The sequence below is a fragment of the Harpegnathos saltator genome, unplaced genomic scaffold (genome assembly GCF_003227715.2).
Source record: "Harpegnathos saltator strain DR-91 unplaced genomic scaffold, Hsal_v8.6 scaffold175, whole genome shotgun sequence".
In the NCBI taxonomy this organism is placed as follows: domain Eukaryota; kingdom Metazoa; phylum Arthropoda; class Insecta; order Hymenoptera; family Formicidae; genus Harpegnathos; species Harpegnathos saltator.
Genome location: NW_020229956.1, coordinates 214,749 through 238,415, shown reverse-complemented (window position 1 = coordinate 238,415; position 23,667 = coordinate 214,749). Strand labels below are relative to the sequence as shown.

At 54.9% G+C, this 23,667-nt stretch overlaps 1 protein-coding gene across 7 annotated transcripts in view; it reads right to left on the bottom strand.

The window, feature by feature from the left end:
* Positions 1 to 23,667, bottom strand: part of LOC105181854 (paired box protein Pax-6) — a 76,599-nt gene that overhangs the window by 29,312 nt on the left and 23,620 nt on the right. For 4 of the 7 annotated variants that reach the window (XR_003112693.1, XM_025297404.1, XM_025297407.1 and 1 more), the window contains exons 3-6: positions 23,490 to 23,655; positions 23,060 to 23,246; positions 6,617 to 6,807; positions 6,246 to 6,355 (exon numbers count right to left, since the gene is read on the bottom strand). Coding sequence is in view for 6 of the 7 variants with exons in the window: in XM_025297404.1 (XP_025153189.1) it covers positions 6,246 to 6,355; positions 6,617 to 6,807; positions 23,060 to 23,246; positions 23,490 to 23,655 (654 nt within the window). In the remaining variant the exon portion in view is untranslated. The remainder of the gene's footprint in view (positions 1 to 6,245; positions 6,356 to 6,616; positions 6,808 to 23,059; positions 23,247 to 23,489; positions 23,656 to 23,667) is intronic. The other 3 variants (XM_025297406.1, XM_011138890.2, XM_025297405.1) reach the window with 2 other exon arrangements.

Below are 23,667 nucleotides of genomic sequence, written 5' to 3'. Positions count from 1 at the left end.
GGAATCTAAACGTCACGCTGCGTTAATTTATGGTTCATTCCGTCGTTTAAGCAAATTCATTCCTGGCAGCTTACACCGCGTATATCCGCCGTACAATACCGTATAAATAAAGATTCGCGTAAATTAAGGTCGCGCGCGTACGCTCGACACGCAAAAAGCCCGCCGCCGATCGGCGAGCTTGATTAATTAAATTGGATCGAAAAGAGTCTCGCTTCTCTCGGACTTTCGGCGTTTGCCCTCTACCTTTTCTTCTTTCTTTTTATTTTATGCTCCCGCGTCCCGAGGAAGTTGCGGTGATTACGCGAAGCACCGGCAAAAAGCGCGGTTACGCTAATTATAGCCAGCTCCGCGAAGCGAAACGGAATTTCTCCCTCCTCGACAAAATTGTCGGGGTGCGGAATAGCTTCGACTCTTACAAGTCCGAGTCGAGAGTGGAAGCCGCGAGCTTTCAACTGTGGCATAATGCAAAACGACTGGCCATCTCGGTTTCTATCGAGCGTGCGTCTCTCGTGCAATACACACTCTCTCTCTCTCTCTCTCTCCCCGTTTCTCTCTCTCTCTCTCTCTCTCTCTCTCTCTCTCTCTCCGGCGGGGAGGTAAAGCGGAAGACAAAGGGGACAGGGTGCGGGTTGCATGCGCGCGTTGCGACGCGCCTGCCAAGCCGCCGCGGATACAGATAGATAGATAGGTAGGTAGATAGGTAGGTAGGTAGGTAGGTAATCCGAGACTCGACGAGAGGTCAGCCTTCGTAGATTGACGGACGCGATAAATCGAGCCGCGGTGACACCCGGGCTCGAGTGACGCGCGACGCGGCGCGGCGCAGCGCGGCGCGACGCGACGCTATGAAACGCGACGCGACAACCCACTGACCTGCGAATCCAATGCATAGAGTTTCTCTCTCGTGTGCTCTCTCTCTCTCTCACTCTCTCTCACTCTCTCTCTCTCTCTCTCTCTCTCTCATCCTTTCTGCCTCTCTTTCTCTCGCAGTACATCGTCTCGTTGCATCGTTGCACCGCACCAACACGTGTACCACACGCCGTACATATACATCGTAGAGGAAGAGACAGAGAGAGAGAGAGAGAGAGAGGGGATAGCCTCGTAAATATTCCTGTTTATACGTCACCCACGTAATGCTCTGGTGCGCACGGGGGTGCGCGGGGGTGGTTCGTATCGAGCAGCGCGCGAGTCCTGAAATAGAACGAAGCGGCTCGTCTATGACGGCCGATACGTCCGGGTCGCAGGGGAGGCCATCACGCCTGGCCAGGGCGAAATCTCGGTCTATCGAATTTCAAACGCGATCGTAAAAATGCAGTGGCGTCTGGGAGGTCTTCGATCGAGGCCAGGGTAGTGCCTCGCGGAGGATGCGTCAGACAGGATCGCGGCGAGCGCGAGGGTGGAAAGTCCGTTTCCAGGAGAGACGGTGGTGTTAATTGATGTAGCTTTCGCAGCATGCGTGGAAGACGCGGGTCGAGTCGTCGCTTCGTTGTGTTCGGACAACATTTTTCACAGAGTTCTCTCTCTCTCTCTCTCTCTCCGGCGAGAGAGATTTGCGGCCGCGAATATCGCGGCTCTCGCGCAGCTATTCAATTAGCGCGCTCTTTCCGCTTTTTTCTTCCCGATTTATCGAGCCACCGGTAATAACAGCAAAGTTCAGTCCCTTTGTGCGCGTGTGCGTTGCGTTAATAACGATCGTTTGTTTAGAGATAACAATTGTTCCCTCTCGCTCCGGTGGATTCGATTTCCAAATGCGCGCGTCAAAGGGTCAAAAGGATTAATACATGCAATTTTCAAGAGAGCTCGCGCGCCGTTTACGCGGACCGAAGAATGACGGTGAGGAGCCGCATTGGCGCGGCTCTTCCGGCTGCTGCTGGAAGAACGATAGTAACAACGACGACGACGACGACGACGACGACGACGACGACGACAACAACAACTAGCAGCAGCAGCAGCAGAACGTAGCCGGAGACCGCATTGTGCCGGTCGATGATAAAAGCCGTCGCATCGCGTTGCGGCGTTGCGTACCTCTATCTATCTATCTATCCCGCCTACCCAGCGGCAGAGAGATCGGGAAAGAAATGCGGAGGAGACTGGCAGAGGGAGACAGCGAAAGGGATGACGAACGGGGTAGCGAGAGAGATCGGGTTCGCGAGATAAAGAGGTCGACAATAATGCGCCGCCGGTGCACCCTCGGTCCCGTGGCAGCCTCGGTCGCAGCAGGCAGCCATTATATTGTTTTACCTCTGTGTCGCGACCGGAGATCGGCGAATACGCCGCGGCGGGCTCAATGTACACGGGTCTTCGATGAGCAGACGTAGAAAACCCGGAAGGAGGCACTCGCAAGGGAGACACCGCGACTCGGCGGTCTTCTCGAGCGCGAGGGTGTTCTTGATGAAAGCGCGTTGTTAATCCACCGCGATCGCGAAGTGGAGTAACCGAATGCCGCGCGAGGTGCCTTCGGATTCACCAAGTCACCCTATCTGTCAGTTGAGGACACGAGTAGCGTCGGAATTGGGCTTATTAGAATGTTCGGATCGAATGGGAGAGAATTAGGAAAATTATCGGGATCGGAGGTAGCTAAAGATCAATGAAATTATGAAGTATCTTCTCGTTTTACATAAAGATCGTTTATGAATCCTTGGAACCGAAAGGATCCAACGAGTCGCGAACCGACCACACGAGGAGGACCAACGGTAACGTCACGTCGCTGGCGAAAACTGTCGCTCTCACCCTCTCGGCGAAGCGCTTCGCCGATAACGCACCCATGTAGGCACACACGACGCGCGTATCGGTGTTGCACGGAGATCGCGAAGACGCATTCGCGAGATGCCGCGTCTCCTCCGCGGCGCGACGCCCATTTCCGAGGTCCGGAGGTGAAAAAACAATGCTGCAACGACGACCCAAACCCCCTTCGCGTCGATCACGACGGAGACTCTTTCCGTGCTCCCGTCTGTTCCACCTCTCGTCTGTCTTTGTCCCATCTCCCCGGCTGCTTTTTCTCTTCTTCTTCTTCTTCTTCTTCTTTTTCTTCTGCTCGCTCCTCCTAGTTTCGTCACCCTCCCCCTTATCTGCCTGTTTCGTGCTCGCCACCCTCTGACTGAAATTCTTCTGCATGCCTCTACGTCGTCTCGTCTCGCGCGCACAACGCGGCACAATGCAACCCCGGGGTGCATTGTGGATCAGTCTCACCAGACACCCCAGCGACGTCGTCGACACAACAAGAGGACTATGTCGTGCGCAATGATACCTAAGCTAACCGACGACATTTCGGGGGATGTTCCAACGCGCCGCGTCGCGAGGATTGCGACAGCGCGCCGATATCGTCATTCATCTGATCGTCCCGTCGATATCGGAGATGATATCGGAGAAGCGGGCCGATCCATTACGAAAATGAAGACTGAACACTTTCATAGTGAAGAATGTCTTAAGAGACCACACGAACTGACTGTTGCGATTCAATTCAAGTGAATTCGCAGCAAGCCAATCGGTTAAGCTTTGCCCGCTCGAACTTGATTCTCGTCTGCAGAAATCCGTGTAATTTTAAGCTTATTGTCATAAATCTTGTCTCCAATGACAAAATTGTTCTGAATCTCGCACGATTCTGAAACGAGCACGATTCTTGCTCTCTCTCTCTCTCTCTCTCTCTCTCTCAGGGTGTCGCAACTGTTTCGAGAAAAATTTGTTCTACTGCTCTATTTTCCGCAACGCGTCGACGCAGAGACGCAAGAAGCGAGGAGAGGAGCGGCGACAGCGACGGCGGCGCTTTTTGCCGCCGGTGACAAAAGTGTAGAAATATAAGAAAAGGAAAAGTACATCCGTACCCTCGCTCCGGCGGCTCTCTTTATCGCGAACTCTTTATAGAAAGCGCGAAGAAAGTGTGATAAACGACGACGTACTATCCTCCTCCCTCTACCCTCGACATAAAGCTATCGACATTATCCGGAGAACCGTGGGACGCTGAAGACTTACATAAATAACTCCCTTTGAGGAGCGCGTGTACGTAAGGGAATGCCTAGAACATGACGAAGCGCCGACGAAGCGGCGAAGGGTCGGCGCTTTTAACACGCGTTGCGGACAATCAGTTAATTAAGGCGTCGCCAGACTCATTAGAGAGAGCCGGCATTCCGATTGACAGTAAGGCGTCCATGAGTTTAATTCTCGATGCTACGAAGAAGTATCCTCCGTTTTTTACGAGCGAAAATACTTATCAAGAATTTCAAGTACAAAACATACATCTTTACAATCTTGACAAGAACATTTTTAAACATTAAAAAACAAAGAAATCGACATAATCAACAAAGTTGCTGCAGCATCAAGGCATCGAGCGACGAATATTTCGCGTCGCGCGAAATTTCCAGCGGAATTTCCGAAGGGGGAATGAGAGATTTTTAGATTTAAGATGCGCGATGTGGAGCAGAGTGCCAGATCGAGAAATCTCACCCCTTCACGGCGGGGAGGAAAGAGGGAGAGAAGGAACGAAGCAGGAACAACCGGCGCCTGCAGCTCGCGCGATGATTGCGCCGTAATCTGCTTTCGCTTTGCTTTCCCGAGGGAAAGGTCGGGGGTGGCTGTTGCCTGCCGCTGCGTGATTGGCCGGGGGCGTCGTTGGGTCTTCCGTTTCGACCGATACATCGACAACAGTCGAGATACTTAGGGAGGATACGCGAGCGAAATAGAGCTCAAGGAGAGAGAAACGTCGGTAGGGCGGTAGGGCGAGTCGTAGAGGAGAGAGAGAGAGAGAACGAGCGCGAGATGACGACGAGAGGCGCAGGAGAGGGTGGCGGCAAGGACGGAGGGGTGAAACAACCCTCCTGACACGGGTTATCCTATAAACGGTGCCACCCCCGCAGCAACGCACCGATAATCCGGCCCCCGGGGCCCGCATGCGGTTGAGCGCTCGCAACAGTTACCATATTTGATTGTGTACCCCCCACCTCCCGCCCCTCTGCCACCGGGGGTGGTAACACGAAATAATATTCCCTGCGCGCGCGAGGATTCCGCGTCCGCAGAAACACGTAATATTTTCTACGCGAGATCGCGCAACCGTCGTTGGTGAAGAGCTCATTCGGCTGCGATATTAACGTAACAGCAATTAATCGGCTTGGGGATGGTCGATCGATCCGATCGGCCGATGATATTTGCCTCGCCGAAGGTGTGAAGACAGAGCAAATTGTTGGATGTCGCGAAAAAGTTCTCAAAGGCGGACAGACGCGCGGGTTCACCCCGTCGCGCACCGCGGACAGTCGCGAATCTTCTCTCACGGCTGGCGAGAAAGCGGATTCTCGCGGGGCGAGAGCGGCGTATGTTTTAAATAAAAAATAGAGGGAACTGTTTTTCGCTGCGTCTGACGCACCCCGCGTCGCACAGAGCGTCGCGACGCGGTGCGGCGCGGTGTCGGCGGGAAAACGCAGGGAAAGAAATCGCGCGTTTGATGTGCCGCCAAAGAGAACGCGAGCGCGAGGGTAAGCAGGGGGGAGAATACGCCGTCGGTGGCGGAGTAGTTTCGCATGGGTTGGTCGGTCGACTGCAACCACGTTTCTGCGCAACCTCCTCTCGTATCCCTTTTCATCCCCTAGCTGCTCATTGCCCTTCTCTGTCTCTGTCTCTGTTTCTCTCTCTCTCCTCCCCCCCCCCTCTCTCTCTCTCTCTCTCTCTCTCTCTCTCTCTCTCTCGGTCGTTCTCTCGGTTTCACAGCGCATTTCTCTGTTCCTCCGCGTTTCGAAGGCCGCGCTTAAACGTTACCGGAAAATTATTACCGGAAAAGCGTTTCACACACGCATGTGGCGAACCGCGGGACCCACCGACGGAATTACATTGATATTAGTATCGTTTGGCCCGACAGATTAATTAATTAAAACGCTACCCCCGTACCGCCGCCTGTGGCCACTCCGCCTCCGCCACATACGTATTTGCGTTTCGCGCTAACGCTCCGACAAAGAGGAACAGAGAGAGAGAGAGAGAGAGAGAGAGAGAGAGAGAGAGAGAGAGAGAGAGAGAGAGAGAGAGAGAGAGAGAGAGAGAGGGGAAGAGGAAAAGAGAGGGAGAGGACGTTGGAATATCGTGCGCCAACAATTGCCGAAGGCTTTCAGCGTGTGTGTACACGAAAGTGTGGAACAAAAGCTCTAAACGCCACTTTAACCCGCAATCTCTCGCGATTCCGCTCAACGTCCGAGTATATCTGCTTATCTAACCGCGGCGGTGTTCCGCCGCGGTAACTGTTGCGAAACGTATTCCCTCAGCAGACTTACCTTTCTTCGCGTGGAGTATGTCCGCCGGGTCCGGCGGCAGGGACGAACAATGGCTCGGACTCAAACTGGACTGTATCGAGGAAAACGGGCTTCCCGCGCTCGACGGATACCTAAAGTGCAACGACCGCCTTTTAGCGAGTTTTGCCGCCGCGGCGAAGGACGAAATGCAATTTGCGCGATGAAACTATCACGCAAATCATCATTGCACGTGAAGAGAGAAGAGAGAAATATGAAAGCATGAAAAAGCCGAAAAAATCAGATGCGGGCGCGAAATGTAGCGCTCTCACGCGATAGCAAAGCACAAATTTCGCGCAAATAATACGTTCTTCTCGCGAGTCGCACTCGCCGATGAATGAATCTTTAGCTCTTACCAGGGATTGGGACGCGGCCAGCCGGTGGTCTGCCCGTTTAGTAGCCTGAGTTTATCGTAAACGCTCTCCGCCGGACTGCCGGCACCGACGCCAACCCCCACAGCGCCCACTCCTTGCTGCTGCTGTTGCTGCTGTTGCCTCTGTTCCTTCTGCGCGGCCAAATTCCTCAGTACCCTGTTGATCGAAGACACCTGCAAGCCAAACACGTCCGGCGCCGATGAGCAAGACTCGATGTAATTATGCGCGAGCGCACAGCTGGCGGTAACGCGCCCGCCGCGGCACCCTGCGCGTCTTCACCCTTTGATGGGCGCGCCCCGAATTCGTGAGACGTTCAACGGGAAGGGACGCGCACGGGGAGGAGTCTTTTTATGCGAGGAAAATGAAATATCAGGGAACAATGAGCTCGTGTAATTGCTGACCAACGGTCAGCCCCCCGACCGAGAAGATTCCATCGGAACGAAACTCGTTTGATCTGTCATTAACGAGAACTCGTTTAATTTCGCAGCCCGACGTTCCCTTCGCGCAAGTCTACGGAGCGCCGCTGCGTTCGAATCGTCTAATCACACCTCGCCGCACGGTCCAATTACTCTCCTTCTCGCGTGAGATTTTACGAACGGCTCGATCATACGCGTCGCGAAACTTTCACGCAGATTTCCCGCTTGCCGGCGTAGCGAATTTCCGGAGGACGCCTCTCGGAAGATCTCGAGCCGAGTGGCTCTCCCTCCCTCTCGCTCTCTCCCGGCGGTATCGGATTTATTATAAATACGAAGTGTGCGCGGGAGGGCGTACAATTGAAGATTCCGCGGCAAGTAGAGGGTGGGAAACGCGCGGGGCGCTTCTGCCCGATGAGATGCGACGAGAGCGGTAATTAAAACGATGCGGCGGGCGGCTGTCAGCGCGGCGTGGCGCGGCGCGGCTCGGCTCGGCTCGGCGCGGCGCGGCGCGGCGCGGCGCGACGGTGCGCGCCCGCTACACGAGGGAGTTAATTACCTCCGCCTTCAATTATATCCGTCTCCGCGCCACTCCAAGGGGACTTGGCTTCTGCCGACGTAAGTACGCACTCGCACTTTCGCGTCGTGTTCGCGTTCGCGTTTACGCTCGCGTTCGCGGCGCGGCGGATTAACGCTGCCGCACCGAAATCCGCGCTCGCGCCGTTGTAACTCTCAAGTGCGCGTCGCGACCGAAGCGCGCTGATAACACCACGGTGTGCATCGTCACATCGTCGCCCGATACGAGGATTCTTAGGCCGAGCTTTCTTAGGAAGCTTGCGGTACACTTGTACGATACGATCAAGTGGAAAATCATTGACGAGCGACATCGCTGTCTCTTGATTTTGTGTATCAATCTCCTCGGACGTTTCGATCGGTTTTTTTGTCACTTTTGCCTAGCGAAAGGCGCGAGTGAGTCCGCGTAGGAGCCGCGTTGTTCGATTTTTCAAAGGACGTTCCCTGTTAACTCGCTTCTTGCTGCCGCGGATAATTTCGTATACTTGACCGTGCTCGCGGTTTTCGAATGAGGGCAAAATTAAAAGTTGATATCTGCGCGCGACGTGACGCACGAACGACCCGGGTCTTTTGCGCGCGACACGTACAACGCGAATCCGAATGCGATGAAATATCTACGGGCGCGAAGAAGAATTTACGAGCTTCCCGAGACGGGGTCGCTCTTTTTATTTTCGTATCCTTTATTTGTCTTCTTCTGCGGGCTCTGCCTTCGTTGCTTCTGTCACTTACAGCTCGTATAAATCCCGACGGTGCCGTAAAAGAATTCTCACGAAACTCGAGCGATACGTCCTCCTGCTGCCGATAGTTCCGCAATTTATTCCCCCGCACCCTCCCTCGCATTATCCCACGCACGTCGCGTTGAGCGACGTCATTTTAAGGGCGCGATAAAACGTCGAGTGGAGAAATTCAAACTTACCCTCGTCGTTAAGAAGATCGAGAATAAGACGAGTACGCGAAAGCGTAATCCTCGATACTAAATTCACTCGACCGAGAAGCTAATATGGCCGATGCGAGATGTACCATCGCGTTTGAAAGCTGTACTAGTTGTGCACACGGGATGCCTGCTTTCGATCGTAATTCTAACGATAATTTCCCCGGCAAATTTCCAAACAAAGAAGATGTCTTACGATCTTTTCGTTAATGCTACCTCGGGCTTATTAAATCAGCCAAACAGCTAAAGTCATCATCACTAAATCCAGACACGAGGAACATTTCGTAGAGAGAAATTTGTCGTGATCATCATCGCGGTTACATTTGATCGCGCGCTCGCGAGCGCGGCGTATCGGTAGACGGAACGAGACACGCGCGAAATCGGACGCCGGCTGGCGACGGGACGCTGGATCGGTCATAGGAGATACTCGTTCCCCGGGGTTTGTTAGACCCGGTGTCAAGGTACCACGGCGTTGAAACGAGCTGACATCTCGGACCCACCACCGTAGCGGAGCGTCATCCCCCTCGGCGCCCACGAAGAGACCACGACCATCACCATCACCACCACCACCACCACCACCACCACCACCACCACCACCACCACCATCGCCGCCGCCGCCGCCACAGTCGCACGATCTTGTCGTGTCTCCGCCGCTGACGCGAAAGAGACGTCACCGGCACTCTCCCCTCGTCTTGTCCTCGACATCCACGGATGTCCAAAACATGCCTCCGAAGATTCAAACGTCGGACGTGTTTCGTCAGCGAATTAACGAAGCTCCGCGCGACGCGGAGGTGGGGAATCCGAAATAGATCGCGGGCGGGGTGACGGACGGCGAGATGAGTTTGAAAATGCTCAGGTCGCTCGCGCGATGGATCATCGCGCTTCGAGAAGAAATGTCGGAAATCTCTCCGAGGTCTGGCTGCTCGTCAGTCTCCTCGTCTCCCTCGTCGCCAGCCATGTCGGTAACTCACGATGGATGCCCGATATTTTCGACAATAATTCGTCTCATAATTAAAGAAACAAACGAAGCTGCGCACTCGAGTGCGTCCGGCCGGGGTTGCTCGCGTCTATACTCTGATTAACGCGCATCTGCGGCAGCGCGTCGGCAAATCCGCGCAATCTTGCCGATTAGACGCAGCAGCACCTCCTCCTCGGGCTTGATTCCAGGCCGCGCTTGTGAAGTTGGCCGATGTCAAAGCCGATTCCACAATGAAAAGTCGTTGTCGCGCACAAAGACGGCACTTGGCGACAAAGCCGGAACCCGGACGGCCGACGGCTGCCTGTCAAAGGACAATCGGCGCCTCGCGTGACATCGAGTGTCCGACGGCTGTTTGACCGTTTTTTGATTGACGTCGACCGCAAATATCGCGCTGCTCGCCGCGCTACACGACCGTTGCGCGCGATATATTTACGACGTGTGTCACCCCCGTCATTATTATTCCGCTGGAGAGATCGTTGCGCCTTGGAAATCGATACCACAATGGGCCCGCGCTTTTGTGGCCTGCGAGGCAGCCACTCGCGAAACTACCACGAGCTACAAGTACCGAGGAGACACTTCCTCCTTCGCCCGATCTCACCGAGACGGGCAGAAAGAACGAGAGCCGTGCGCATACCTATACAGCCGAGCTAGTCCCGCGTACGTTCCTCCGCATGAAATTTTAATGACAGTTTGTCAGCCTTCGGGGCTGACTTGTTCTTAACGGAAGAGTCTCGTCGGGTCTCGCGATACACGTAGCTTTCCCCTTTTACTTTTTATCTCTATTCCAGTCCAAGGGGACAAGGGGCTCAAGCGGCGGTCGTACACGAGATTTTAAGGAAACGCAAACGCGCGCGAGAGGAAAGATCAAGAATTAAATCGGCGTTGCCCGAAAGCGCCGAGGTTCCGCTCGAAAAGGATAACGCGGGGCGAGGACTCTGTCGCGCGTTTTATTAGCTCGTCGTCGACAATGGGGGTCCTCGACACATTTTTGCACGGTTGCACGTCGCGCGCGATGCGATACGCGAATAGCATAAAAGGAGCATAGATATTATCCTTTATCCGCGCGGTGCGCGCACAAAAGCGGACACGCGGCGAGGGCTTAAAACGCGGTGGGTGCGCGCTCGCGAGAGAGAGGGAGAGAAAGAGAGAGAGAGAGAGAGAGAGAGAGAGAGAGAGAGAGAGAGAGAGAGAGAGAGAGAGAGAGAAGGAAGAGAGGAAGAAGAGCCGAGGCATCGGATCGATGAAATTAGCATGAAGCGTGAAGAGCTCGAGGGTGGCCGAACTCTTAAAGAGGGTGCTGGATAGAGACGTCATAATATTGCTCTCACGTGGCAGCTAGGCGATAGTTACCGACGACAGGGGGGGGGGAGCTTTCCTGTCGCGAGGGCAACACGACACCGCCGTGTTCTTCCGGCAAACTTCGCATCCCGGAGAAAGAGAAGGAGAAAGAAAATCTTTCCGCGCGAATGTTGTGTCATCCGTCATTCGTAGTCTCGTCCTTCTTCAGCACGCGGCTGTTTACCGACTGCCAGACGGGGGGGGGGCGGACGGGGAAGGGGAGGGGGCGAGTTAATCTAGCGAGAGCGTCGAAATTAATTAATTTAACTTTGCTGACAAAAAATCAAGTTTCCGCCGCACCGGAGTTAACGATCTCTCGCGGTCGTCCGTCGCTGGCCGGCGCGCGCGCGTCGCTCTTTCACAGTTTGGAAAAATTACCGGACCCGTCTCTCGCCGTGGTATTTCGCTGAAATCCGCTCTCGCCGGCGCTCTCGCTAGAGGATTTTTAATCATCGCGGTGTAGAAGAGAGCGTCGTCGTGAGATATCACGAATGACGCGCAACCCCCCGCGTAATAGCGCGTATATTATCTCTTAACGCGCGCGAGCGCGAGTGCAATTTTTACGAGTGCTTATTCGCGGTAGTCGCGTATTTCCTGCCCCGGCACTCTCGTTCATATGTATGTATGAGTCGAGGGTGTTAACCGTGAAGCGAGCGGAAGAGCACGGGGGTGCCCCGACTTTCTCTCTGCTCCTCTCCATTCAGACTACTTCCGTTATCCTGGGGTTCTCCCGAACGAGCGTCATACAGCACGGCTTTATTATCGCGAAAACATCCTGGAGATAATGGCCGGGCCGATTCGACACGCGTAATCAGCAGCACTTCATAAAACTTATTCAAAGGTCGCGCGCTGCTCTCGGAGGCGATGCAAATGCAGCTGCGAGCGTTTCAGCGCTTCAAATACGCTCGCGAAGGGTGTGGCTGCTTTCTCGTTTGGAAAGAAGAAATTGCCGCTTTTTTTTTTCCCCGGAAGAACGTGAAAAATGATGAATCACAGTAAACAGCACGAAATGCCGGAAAATGACGGCCGACACGACGCGACGTCCTAAGAAGCACGAGCAGGGCGTCGCGCGACGAATTACAGCCGCGATAATCGGCTTTCATAGCGACACGAAATCTACAATCTCCATTGACACGGAGCGTTAATCGGGACTAGCATTGCTCGCGCATTGTATCTCTGCGCTTCTTCCCTCCCTCTCTCCCCTCTCCCCCTTTTCGCTTCTCCCTTGCCCACGCGCGTACATGCGTACGTGTATGCGTTTGCTATTTGAAACGAGAGCTGCGGGGACGCGAGAACACACACGCACACTCCAGCACGTGCCGGCGACATCCCGCGCGTATTGGAGTCGCACGCATGCAACATACGCGCCAGTCGAAAGTGAGCAAAATGCCACAACCTGTCATTAAGCCACCCCTCTGGCTCGATCGAGAGAGAACGGAGGTGGACGCGCGACCTCGCACGAGCCGCGAAATCACCGGTTGTGAATTTCCTCTATCGAAATAATGACGGTGTGCGGCGCAACACTGCGCCGTGGCTCGTTCTCTTCGTGTGGCCGCGATTTAATAAGGCATTATGGCGCGATCCAACGGCGAGCCAACGTCAATTTCTACGATACAAGTATCCGCTCGATCGAGAGCGCGAAACGACGCACCGTCCTCGAGGGCGTCGCGTCTCGCTGGTGTTTGCCGAGGAAAAGCGCGCAATTTCGCGCCGATTATTGCCAATTACGATCGTGACCGATTCGGGGATCTGAAAAAGTGCAGCGACAGGCTCGCCACGCGTCGCTGCGACACGGAGATTTCTCTGGTATAAATTCCGCACCCTTCGCAAATCCACCGTCGCGCGCGGAGAGCGAATCGGCGGGCCGGTTCGCGTGGGAAATTCCCCGCCGAGGCCGGGAACAGAGATCGTCGACGGGAAGAGAGAAAAAACGCTGTGCGAGGCGATCGTACGGCTGACGTCTCTATTATGCGAGTCTGTGACAGCCGCGTTAGCGGGGACCCGGTTAATACGATCTGATAACTCGAAATATTCATGTCGCACCTCCGGGAGAGGGGTGAATAACGCAAATCGCCGCGCGTCCCTTCGATCGATAGTACTGTGCGGCGTGAATATCGCGAGATCTCCAAGATCGCCGATCGTTTCGCTCCATCTTACTCGCTCGCGAATCGTTCGTGAGAATTTTCGAAAGGAGGCCAGGGGTGAGGTGAAGAGCGGGCTTGCAAATTTCGATAGTGATAAATAAACACGTGAAACTTGTCGTTGAACTTTGCGTTCCGAGCGCATCTCCGCGATTCCGCGCAGAAATGCGCAAAAATAACGAAGAGCAACATACGCGCTCTTCTCAGGCTGAAATTCTTCATTAGAACGCGCGGCGAGGGAGACGCAATGACCATTAGCTACTAAATCAAAAGTTCTGAGACACAGTGGAGCAGCGTAACGTGCGAACGAGACGCCAAAGTATCCGAGCCAATTCCAGACGACGGAGACGGAGACGGAGACGGAGACGGGGTTCCGCCCGTTCCGGTGTATCGTTATCTCGCGAGCCATTATTCCAGGAGTTATCATAGCCGATTTGATTTATCGCGCGGACCGCCAAGAAACTTGCTGCGGCCCTAGCCTTGTCGTCGATCGTATTCCACCGTATTCCACCGGTGCGGCAGAATATTATCGTCCCGATGACGACGGAGAGAAGAGAGTGAAAGGTTAGCGCGACGCGGGGAGAGACGAGCGACGTAAATCAAGTGGAAATATACAAGAAGAATTTTAATTAGTCCGCGATGTAGAAATTATTTACCTCATGTGACATTTCACGTCTGTGTATGTCTGTGTATATCCTACGAGTGAGAGTGAGAGAGAGAGAGAGAGAGAGAGAGAGAGAGAGAGGGGGGGAAGACAGATTACAATCGGCATATATAAAAGCGCGATTACGCGCGATAAAAATTGCAGCTGCTCGATAATATATAAAGTTTCAAGAGCGCGTATGAAGGAAAAAGGCTTATCGACCAAACACGCGTATTTACGAGCGGTCGCGTGTACACACAGATAGCGGTAGGAAGCAGAGTATGCGAGGGAGGACGAGAGAGGAGTCGAATGGTCGCGCGGGCAAGATACAAATTACATTTAAATAGAAGTCGAGAGGAACGCACGGTATTCGCAATTTAAACGGAAAGAGCCTGGGGGGAGAAAGAGGGGGAGAGAGGGAGAGAGAGAGAGAGAGAGAGAGAGAGAGAGAGAGAGAGATAGACGAAATGAGAGAACGAAAGACGGGGTGGCGCAGGAGCGATTCCAAAATACAGTGGCGGCAGCGGCGGCGGCGGCGGTGGCGGAAAAAAGACAGGAAGAACGATGGGGGTGGGGGGGGAAGAAGCATGGGCGGTCGGTCCATGGTTTGCGGGGGTAAGAGAATCAGCAGAGACCGGGGGGGAGGGTGTCTGATGCCACGTATAATCACAGCTTTTAATCTGGCACGGTTGTCGAGGGTAGCTCTTGGTCACGGCGATATAAGGGCTACCTCGAAGGCGGCGAAGGGGTGGCTGCCGTCGTCGCCGTTGTCGTCGTCGTCGTCGTCGTCCGAGAGGGGCACTCGGTATTTAGCAGCGCACGACGGGGGTTCTCTTTCTCTCGGATGGAACACGGGGGTGGCCCGAGTAGATGGTCGCCACGCGTCGCGCGCGCGTTATTGCCTCCTCTCTTTCTCTTACGAAGCGTTACCAGCAGCAGCAACCTCCTGCGACCCCCTTGCGACCTCTTCCCACCCTCTCGCAACAGCGGCTCCTTCAAATTCTTCGATACATGGCGGGCGGCGAGCGATGGTTCCTGAAGCGAGCGACAAGGGGATGTTCCAATTCCGCGCGGAGCTCGCCACGTGGCCGATTTCGCGAGCGTTTAACGAACCCGCCACGCGTACCGTCGACGCCATGATGCGCGTCTAATCGGAACGAATGAACGATTTTCATACTGTACAGCGGCGATTACCTGCTGTCTCAGAGAGAGAGAGAGAGAGAGAGAGAGAGAGAGAGAGAGAGAGAGAGAGAGAGAGAGAGAAACAGCGCTGGGGATTGCCAATTTCGCGCTGTTTCGCGCACTGTTTCAACGAGCATCGGCGATTAACGAGGAACCGATACCGGACTGTCATTGCACGATCCCGACGATTAACGTGAAACCGACGATGATCGATTGAATGGTCGGTCGGTTGGTTGGTCGGTCGATCGGTCGGTCGGTCGGTCGGTTGAGAAGAGCGGTGTAAAGACACGGAGCAAAAGAACGACGGAGACAGGCCGAAGGAATCCAGCGCTCGCGGAGATATCGAGAGGAGACGCGGGGAAACGGGGAAAAGGTGGCCGACGAGTAACAGGCGGAAGGCATACGCACCAGGTTCGAGAAAAAAAGGAAAATAAAGAAGCAACTTGGCCACGGGGAGAAAGAGGGAGAGAGAGAGAGAAAGAGAGAGAGAAAGAGAGAGAGAGAGAGAGAGAGAGCGCACGAAAGAGAGAGGAAGAGAGAGAGAGAGAGAGAGAGAGAGAGAGAGAGAGAGAGAGAGAGAGAGAGAGAAGATGAGAGAGATCTCAGTGTTCGATAGACTCCGGCGAGAGAAGGCGCGGAGGACAATCGACCGGGTTGAAAGTCGATATCCTTCGGCCGCGTCCGGCCGTGCGTAGTTCACGTACACACGAGCGTACGTTCGTTCGGACGCGGGCCGAGGACAACGATGACGACGACGTGGACGTCGACGACGAATGCCGGGCGTAAGATCGTCGATCGGTCTGATCGGACGGGACAGCCGGTGCACGGTGGATGAACTCGGACAGCGACGCGAAACGCGGTGTAGGGTTGCGAGAGCAGTCGGTGGTTAAAATGACGTTAACTGCTTCGACAGAGTTATTCCCCGCGCTCGGAGATCGGTCCCTGCCTCACAAACATTTTTCGTCGTCATCGTCGTCGTCGTCGTCGTCGTCGTCGTCGTTGCGAACCGCTCGCGGAGAACAGCCTTTCTATCGGCGTTTGATAGAAGGAAGAGGTCGGCGTAAAGTAGTGCCGCGAGTGGTTGGACCTTGTCGAGTTTCGATGTGTGACGATAGTAGTCCATGAATAATATTAATAATCAATGATAATATTAATGAATGAATAGTCGAGGTCTACTTGAGCCTCCAGCGACTCCCTCTCAACCTGACTCTAGAATTTCATCCGAGATTTTGTCGTTCTCTGCAAGCAGATCGCCTTGTTTGCGAGCTCGCGCGAATCGAGATCCCGAGAATCGACCCCTCTTTGACGAGAGAAATGCAAACACCGTCTCGACGCCTAATATTCGATCGAATCGATGTCACTGACGTGACGTCACGCGGGACTCGAGCGGCATTTAGCCGGCGAGCACGCGACTTCGCCGTGACAATGGCTACGTTCTCGATGGACGCGGTAAGTAACCGCAACAATGCCGGGGGAGAGACAGTCCCGGGGGTAGCGGAAGAACCGAAGTAATGGATGGTTCCTGGAACCCGAGGCGAGTGAATTGTTGGCCCCTGCACGTCCGCCTTGGAGACACCCTCGCCTTGCCCTGGCCGCGTAAATCAATGCACCCCTTCGTACTCTCGCGCGCTACCAACCCCCGGCCTTCCGTCCACCTCCTCCCACACCTCCACCGCCGACACTGCCGCCGCCGCCGCCGCCGCCGCCGCCGCCGCCGCTGCCGCTGCCGCCACGGCCAACCCCTCTTCATTCTGGTCTCTACATACTCCCTCTCTCTCTCGTGGAGCAGCAGCAGCAGCAGTAGCAGCAGCAGCAGCCCTCTTCTTCGCCTCGGAGAAGGGTGAGTTAGGGGGTGTCGGAGACGTCCGGCTACTGCATTATGTATTTCTCACCGAGCCGCCACTAACTTCCTCTCCCTCTCTCTCTCTCTCTCTCTCTCTCTCCCCCTCGAACCCTCGTTCCTCAGGCACTCCTTCTTTTCCCTTTCACCCCGTTTCACCCTCCCCGTTCGCCGTTCTCGCACGAACCTTGCCTGTTCGCTACCTTTCCGCATTCCCTCTCGCTTTCTCCCTCGTCGCTACGAATCTTTGCCGCTCGCTAAAGTCTTTTTCTTCCGCGCGCGCGCGCGCGAAGAGAGTTCCGACGGTTCCTTTTAATCAGCCGACCCGTCGGCGTCGGTGGCTGCGGACGGTGCCGCCGTGGAATTAATTTCCTACGGCCGTGGATCTCTCCGCGACTGCGGTGCGCGTCGTAACGAAATAGGAGGTAGGAATAGTCCGTCAACGGCGCGATTTACGACGATTCAATTCCTCTCGGGGAGGTAAACAGAGACATCGAGGGTCACCCGGTACTTCGAGGGAACAACCGGCGCGAGAAGACAACATCTTGCGTTCTCTTGCTTAATTTTTCCTCGTTTACCTAATTACCCGCTAGCCTGGCAATGCTGGAGCGTGCGCGCGCGCGATCGATTCATCAAACTTTGTTATTTCGTTCCGCGACGCAACGAACTGGACTATAATCCGGTGAAGGATGCTTTATCCTTCGTGTACGTGCAAACTCGCGCCCGCGCGCGCTCGTCTCTCCAGAGGGGTGGACGACATCGCAGAGATGGCCACTCGCTTAAACAATCGTACGTTTCGCTCCAACACGCGGATACAGCGTGTAAACTCGACTCTCCGTTCGTTCGTCCGTCCGTCCGTCCGTCCGTCCGTCGGCGGTCGGTGACTATTAATTACAGGGACACGCTCGGCCACCGCTCGGGAAACCGTGCCATCTCCCTCCTCCCTTGCTCGCTCCGTCCCTCCACGTTCTCTTCCTCACTCATCCCGATTCTCTCGTGGTACCCGTGATTTTCCACCCTTGGATCGAGGGAATGAGAGCGAGGGCCTGCCTGACTGGCTGACTGGCTGGCTGGCCGGCGGCCTGTATATCGCGCGATTCCGCGTACTAAAAGGGTTGGGCGGTGGTGGCGGTGCGGCATTGACATCCAACCTCCCCTCCTCCCCCCTCGTCCGTTCTCCCGCTAACCCTCCTGTCGGACTGCCTGGAACCAGCCGGAACGACGGTGCTGGCCACCTCGACAAATGTAATCTCGTCGGCGCACAGCGGCGCTCCTCTCGCTTGACAGCGGGTTCTCCGCGGATGACGAATGTTGTCATCGAGACGCACTTTCGCGTCGAAACTCGGACGTCGGATAGATTGAATAGGCCGGTTTCCAAAAATCGCTCTAAGTCCTCGGATCGAAATCGCAGCGAGGGAAGAGGAGCGAAAGCGTTATTCGCAAGAGTTATTCGACGAGTATTTTTTTTTTCTCCGAACGTAGAATCGTATTGCCGCAACGACCGACCTCGTCGAGCGAGTGTTCTCCTCTGGAATCTCCTCTGGAATTGTTCGATGTACGCGCCTGTCGATCGATGGTCGATTTAAACGGCGCTTGTTTGAACAGGGAGAACGATTGTGCGCGAGCGCAAGCGCGAGCTGTCGCAAGCTGATCGTAAATAACGGGTTAACAAGCTGCCAATTTCTTACGTCGTAAGAAAGATCCGCGCCGGGCTGTGATTCCCAGAGACGCCCGATGGGGGGTGAGATGTCAACGTCAACCCTCGGAATGGACGCGCACGGCCCGGCTGGCCGAATCAACGAATGTAATCTCGTTTCGCAGTGACGCTCCTGTTACAAGCAGCCGAGAGCAACCCTACCGCCTATGGAAATCGCACGTTTCGAATGCGCCGTGCAAGTCTCCGCTTTTCCAGCCAGATCCAAGCTAATCCAGCTTAATACAGTCTAATCCAGCCAGCTCTCCGACGGCTGACTGACGATTTACCACCGTGAATTACACTATTCTGCTGAATGGAACTTTTAGAAACATAGCGAAACAGACGCGAGACTTTCGCAGGGTAGTTCCCGAGAAACGCGCAGCCAGACGTCTCGCAAATTGGCAAGATGAGAGAAACAGCGGAAATCACGATCCCTATCCTCTTCCCCCCCCCCTCCCTGCCACCTGGCGACGATATACCAGCCATGATCTGGAGAAACCACTCACGTCCGATTTCGACGGCCGATTCGGAGAATTCTTCTCGCGCCCGGCAGACGAATGAGAGCCGCTGTCGGCATCCCGGAGCCAGTGGCGCGAGTAAACCAATAACGCGTCCGCCACGCCGGGTGCCAGATTCAAATCCGGCGGGGACCGAAACGGTATTCCACGACGAAACGGATAGCGGGCGCTCCGCAGGACATTTCGAATCCGTCTCCGCGTCCTGCGGGCTTTACTGGTTTGTCGAGCCATTGGCTCGATTCGGCAATTCCGCGCGCGTCGACTTCGCGAAAGAGGACGAATGGTCGGCCGCCCGTTCGCACGCGAAACTGTTGCTCTCGCGTAATTTTGCTTAATCCGGCCGACGCCGACGCTGCGGTTGCGAAGAGTTCGGCCTTCCGGATCGTACAGGGAAACGGGAAACAGACGAACGCCGCATCCAGCGAGATTCTCCTCTGGCCGAACGACATGTCCTTCCCGTGAAAACGTCGCCCGGGAAAATGTCGACGACGCGAGAAACGCGTGACACGCGAAGCGTGTACCTCCCCTCATCTCTCCACTCTGTTATATTGTTTAGCTAAATCGGACAAGGTACGTATATAAATATATATCGAGGTAAAGCTGTTAGAGGGTAAAGCGAAGGAGTCGCGACACGGCAAGAGAGAGAGAGAGAGAGAGAGAGAGAGAGAGAGAGAGAGAGAGAGAGAGAGAGAGAGAGAGAGCTTCCATCCTTTGCGAGAGCGTCTCCGCGGAACGGAAGGAGAAGGAAGAAGAGACGCGAAAGGAAGGAGCCCGAGATATTCCGCCCGTTCCGCAGGGTGTACGAAGCGTATCCAATTTGATAGCATTACAATAACGGGGGTAATGTCTGAGAATAATGAAATTTCCCCCAATCACCACGGCTCGCTTGGAATACGTTCCTCCGTTCCGTTCGTACCTCCTTCTTCTCTCCTCCTGTCTTTTCTCCTTATTTTTATTTTTCTCCTCTCTTTCCCTCATTTTTCCTCTCTTTTCCGTCGAGCCGTGGTCTTCCACCGTGTCTACCACACACACACACACACACACACACACACACACCCCGCCGCACACGAATGGACACGTGCGAAGCGGCCCAGGAGGGCAGATGAGTAGAAACGTTTTCGAATCAATCCCGTTCGCGAGTTACTTCGCTCCCTATCAGAGAACGAACGAAAGAGAAACCTTGGAGCGCTCTCCGCCCTGAGAGGCGGATTTCGGGTCACAAATTTTCAAATATCGTCGACCGTTGTCGCTTGCGAGTCCTCGGCGCGTTCCAACGAGCATGCACGCGCGACAAGCAATCGCGATAGTTTCGCGTCGCGAACACGATAAAAGTTAAAATCCGCTGCAATGTATCCGCTAGGAGCTCTTTGACAATTTGCACGCGAGTGAACGGAGCGCGAAAGTTTCGCAGTCGTATCTGTCGATTGACACAATTCGTAAATAATTTGACGCGTTGACTTTATACCGACGCGACAGCGATATATTTTTCGAGTTACGAGAGATACGAGACGAAGTGATTTCAACCGCGAGACGAGAATTCCTTCTGATCGTTCGTCGTCGTTCGTATTCGTTCGCAGCGCCCCGGCTCGTTCGAGGCTGCACCTCCCGACGTCGGCGCAATAATTCTCGAGCGAACTGTACGTAATGGAATATTACACGGGCCATTAAAGAAACGTTAATCTTGCCCACAACAAGTTCAGAAGCGCTCGCAGGATGCTCAGACGCGGCCGGGATTACGCGCCGGCTTTGATCCTCCAACGCCCCCGGAGGCGCTCCGAGTCCTCCGCAAGCTCCTGTAATTTGTTAAAACGCGAAATTCTGTGACGTCGCTGTTTGTGTCGGCGCCTCGTTACCGCTTAGAATGCTAAAAGTCACGCGGCGCCTTTGACGACTCGCAGCCGTACATCGCAGCACACTCGCCCGAGCGTTCCTTCTGCCATTTCGCGTTAAATTATTTTCTTAGCGTGAACACGCGAATAGCATCAAGTGGGAGGACGTCTTCTCGAGATATATTGACTCGCGGTGCAATTCCAATCGTCCGCGATATTTTTTCTTATCGCAAAATTTCGGAGCTACGAATTTAAACGAAACGTTAAAAGCGAGAAAAATGTAAAAGCGAGAAAAAAGGTCGAACTTAGCGGAATATGTAAACAAATATCTAAAAAATTTCTGAATTGCAGAACGCTGGTAATGAAATTCCCGATACGACGACGTCACACGCATCATTTGGACAAGGGATTCATCCCTTGAGCTCTACGAAGGCTCGTTTTCGTGTGGATACTAAAATTTCCGGAAAAGACTATGGAGGGAACTGAAACACGTCGTGAAAAAAGTCGCGGATAAACCTCGCTCTTCTCTTACTTTCGCAGATACGAGCGAGCAGCCTTTGACACGTTTCTCTCTCGCGTCGATAAGAATGCCCTCGGTTCCATCGTCATCCTTTCCGTCCTGCCTCCGCGAGTCTCTCTCTCTCTCTCTCTCTCTCTTTCTCTCGAGGCCTCTCCGCGAGGGTGGCTCGCGCTAGGTACACCTCGGCGCTATTACGAAGGCGCGAGGGTGCCAGCCAGCCTGCCAGCCAGCTCGGCAAGGGAAGACGAGTAAGAGACGCGGCAGCGACGCGAAGGGCGGCGCAGGCCGACGCGGGGCACGCAGGGGGCCAGGAGGGAAGGAAGGAGGGTAGAATTTAGCGACCCTCTTTTGCTTTTTACCCTAAGCGAGTCGAGAGCCCCTTAGCCACCGTTTATTGGACGCATGCAAATATCCATGGCAACGGCGTACACGGGAAGAACCAACCAACCCCGCCGCCTCGAGAACACCGAACACACCGTACGCGAGAAGGGTGCTGAGGAACTGGGTGGGAGGGAGGGAGGGAGGGAGGGAGGGAGGAGGAGGAAGAGAGGTGGAGGACAGGTCCTTCTTCAGGTCAGAGAAGAGAAATAAAAAACAGAGAATGAGAGAGAGAGAGAGAGAGAGAGAGAGAGAGACGCGAGAGAGAAAGACGTCGGGGAATTTCCTTTTGATCCGCGCGCGTCAGTCGTCCTCGAGCAATCTCTTAATTGATTCCGCAGGAATCGTTCTGTCACGTTCGCGACGCGATATATCTCCTCTTCGTACTTATCTTCGGTTTTAACTCTCTCTCTCTCTCTCTCTCTCTCTCTCGTTCCCTTTTCAACAAAAATATCCGCGTGGAAACGACGTACGAATTATGTCACACGCGAGTGAGAACACGCGTGAGAAACTGAAGAGCGCTCGCGTCTGAAAGCACGCTCACAAGTGACACAGGGCTGCCAGGCCGCGGAAGAAGACATTAAGCGTTTTGCTGCCAGTGTCGAGGAGGAACCGCGACAATCGCGACAAACCGCGATACTCCGTCCGATGAAGCACGCGATACCCCGTTGATCGCGCCCGCGAGAGACGGCGAAGAAGAGCAGCGCGGCTGGCAGCGTGTTTGGGGGAGCTCGCCAGGGCGGAACCGGTTAACGCCAAATCGTCCGTCATTCGTTTGCGCGATTAACCGTCTCGTGTTAACAACATCAGCGCGCGCCGCGACAAGAGGGTGGAGTTTACGTCGTCCTGGTCTCGCGCGCGCGCGCGCGCCCCCCGAGTCCATCGGCTCGCATAAACATCCTCTGTATAGCCGCCAACCCCACGGAAAACTGATTTCCATCCCCCTCCTGCGCCCTCTCGCCCGCCGCGCACGAGCGTCCCGACTATCCGCCGCTATCTATGTAAATGCGGTCCTGTTTTGTGTAAGTAGACAAAGCTCCCGCGTTGACAATACACGCCTGCGCACGCGCGCGCGAATGCTTACAACCTCCTCCTCTCCACCTCCCGCAGTCGCGCGCGCGCGACAGTCCGAAAGTCAGGCTCCATTACGGCTGTTTTGCGACGCGCTTTGCATTGTCGTCGCTGCCGCGCCGCGCCGCGACGCCGATTCTTCCGACGAGAACTTCTGTCACCCGTAATGTCTGCCTGTAATCGTCGACCGGGCGAGCATTCGCCGCGGCGATTCAACCGACATCGCATCGCGTGATCTCGAATGATCTCGACGGGCATTTTATCACACGGGGGTTATCAAACTCGCGTTTTTGGCGGAGCGAGAGCATTCGACGAGGTACACAAAGTGCAGCTCGCTCGGCCGGCAGAATGAGAAGATACGACAGCTACTCACACTCGGGATGTTGTCGTTTGTGCACACACCCTCCTGCAGCAGGCGATCTCGAATCTCCCATGCGAAGATCGATGGACACTCGCTCTTGTAGAGCGAGATCTTGCTGACGACCTCCGCGGTGGCTACGCGCGGCTTACTGCCGCCGATCGCTCTGGGCCGTATGGATCCGGTCTCATAGTACCTGCAACAGTAATATTTTGCGGTACAATACGGTAGGAATACGCGACCGCATTCCAGCCACAATCTGGAGAAGCCGCGTACACTGGCCGGTGCCCATTGAGGGGACCGCTCGCGATATTGTAGTACAACATTCAGTGTTGTCCGCGAGTTCCCTCAACATGCAAGACCCACAATGTCGACCCACTTGATGCGCGGCGAGAGACTCGCGGGAAGGAACGCGCGATACGAAGCAAGCAATATTTCAACCAACCTGCCGAGGATCTTCGAGACGCAGCCGTTGCTGACCTGCAGTATCCTGGAGATGTCGCAAGGTCGCGCGCCCGAGTGCGCCAGCTCGACGATCTTCTGCCGCGTCGAGTCCGGAAGTGGCCGGCCGCCGACGAAGACACCCCCCAGCTGGTTCACCCCGCTGTGTCCTGCGAACAACG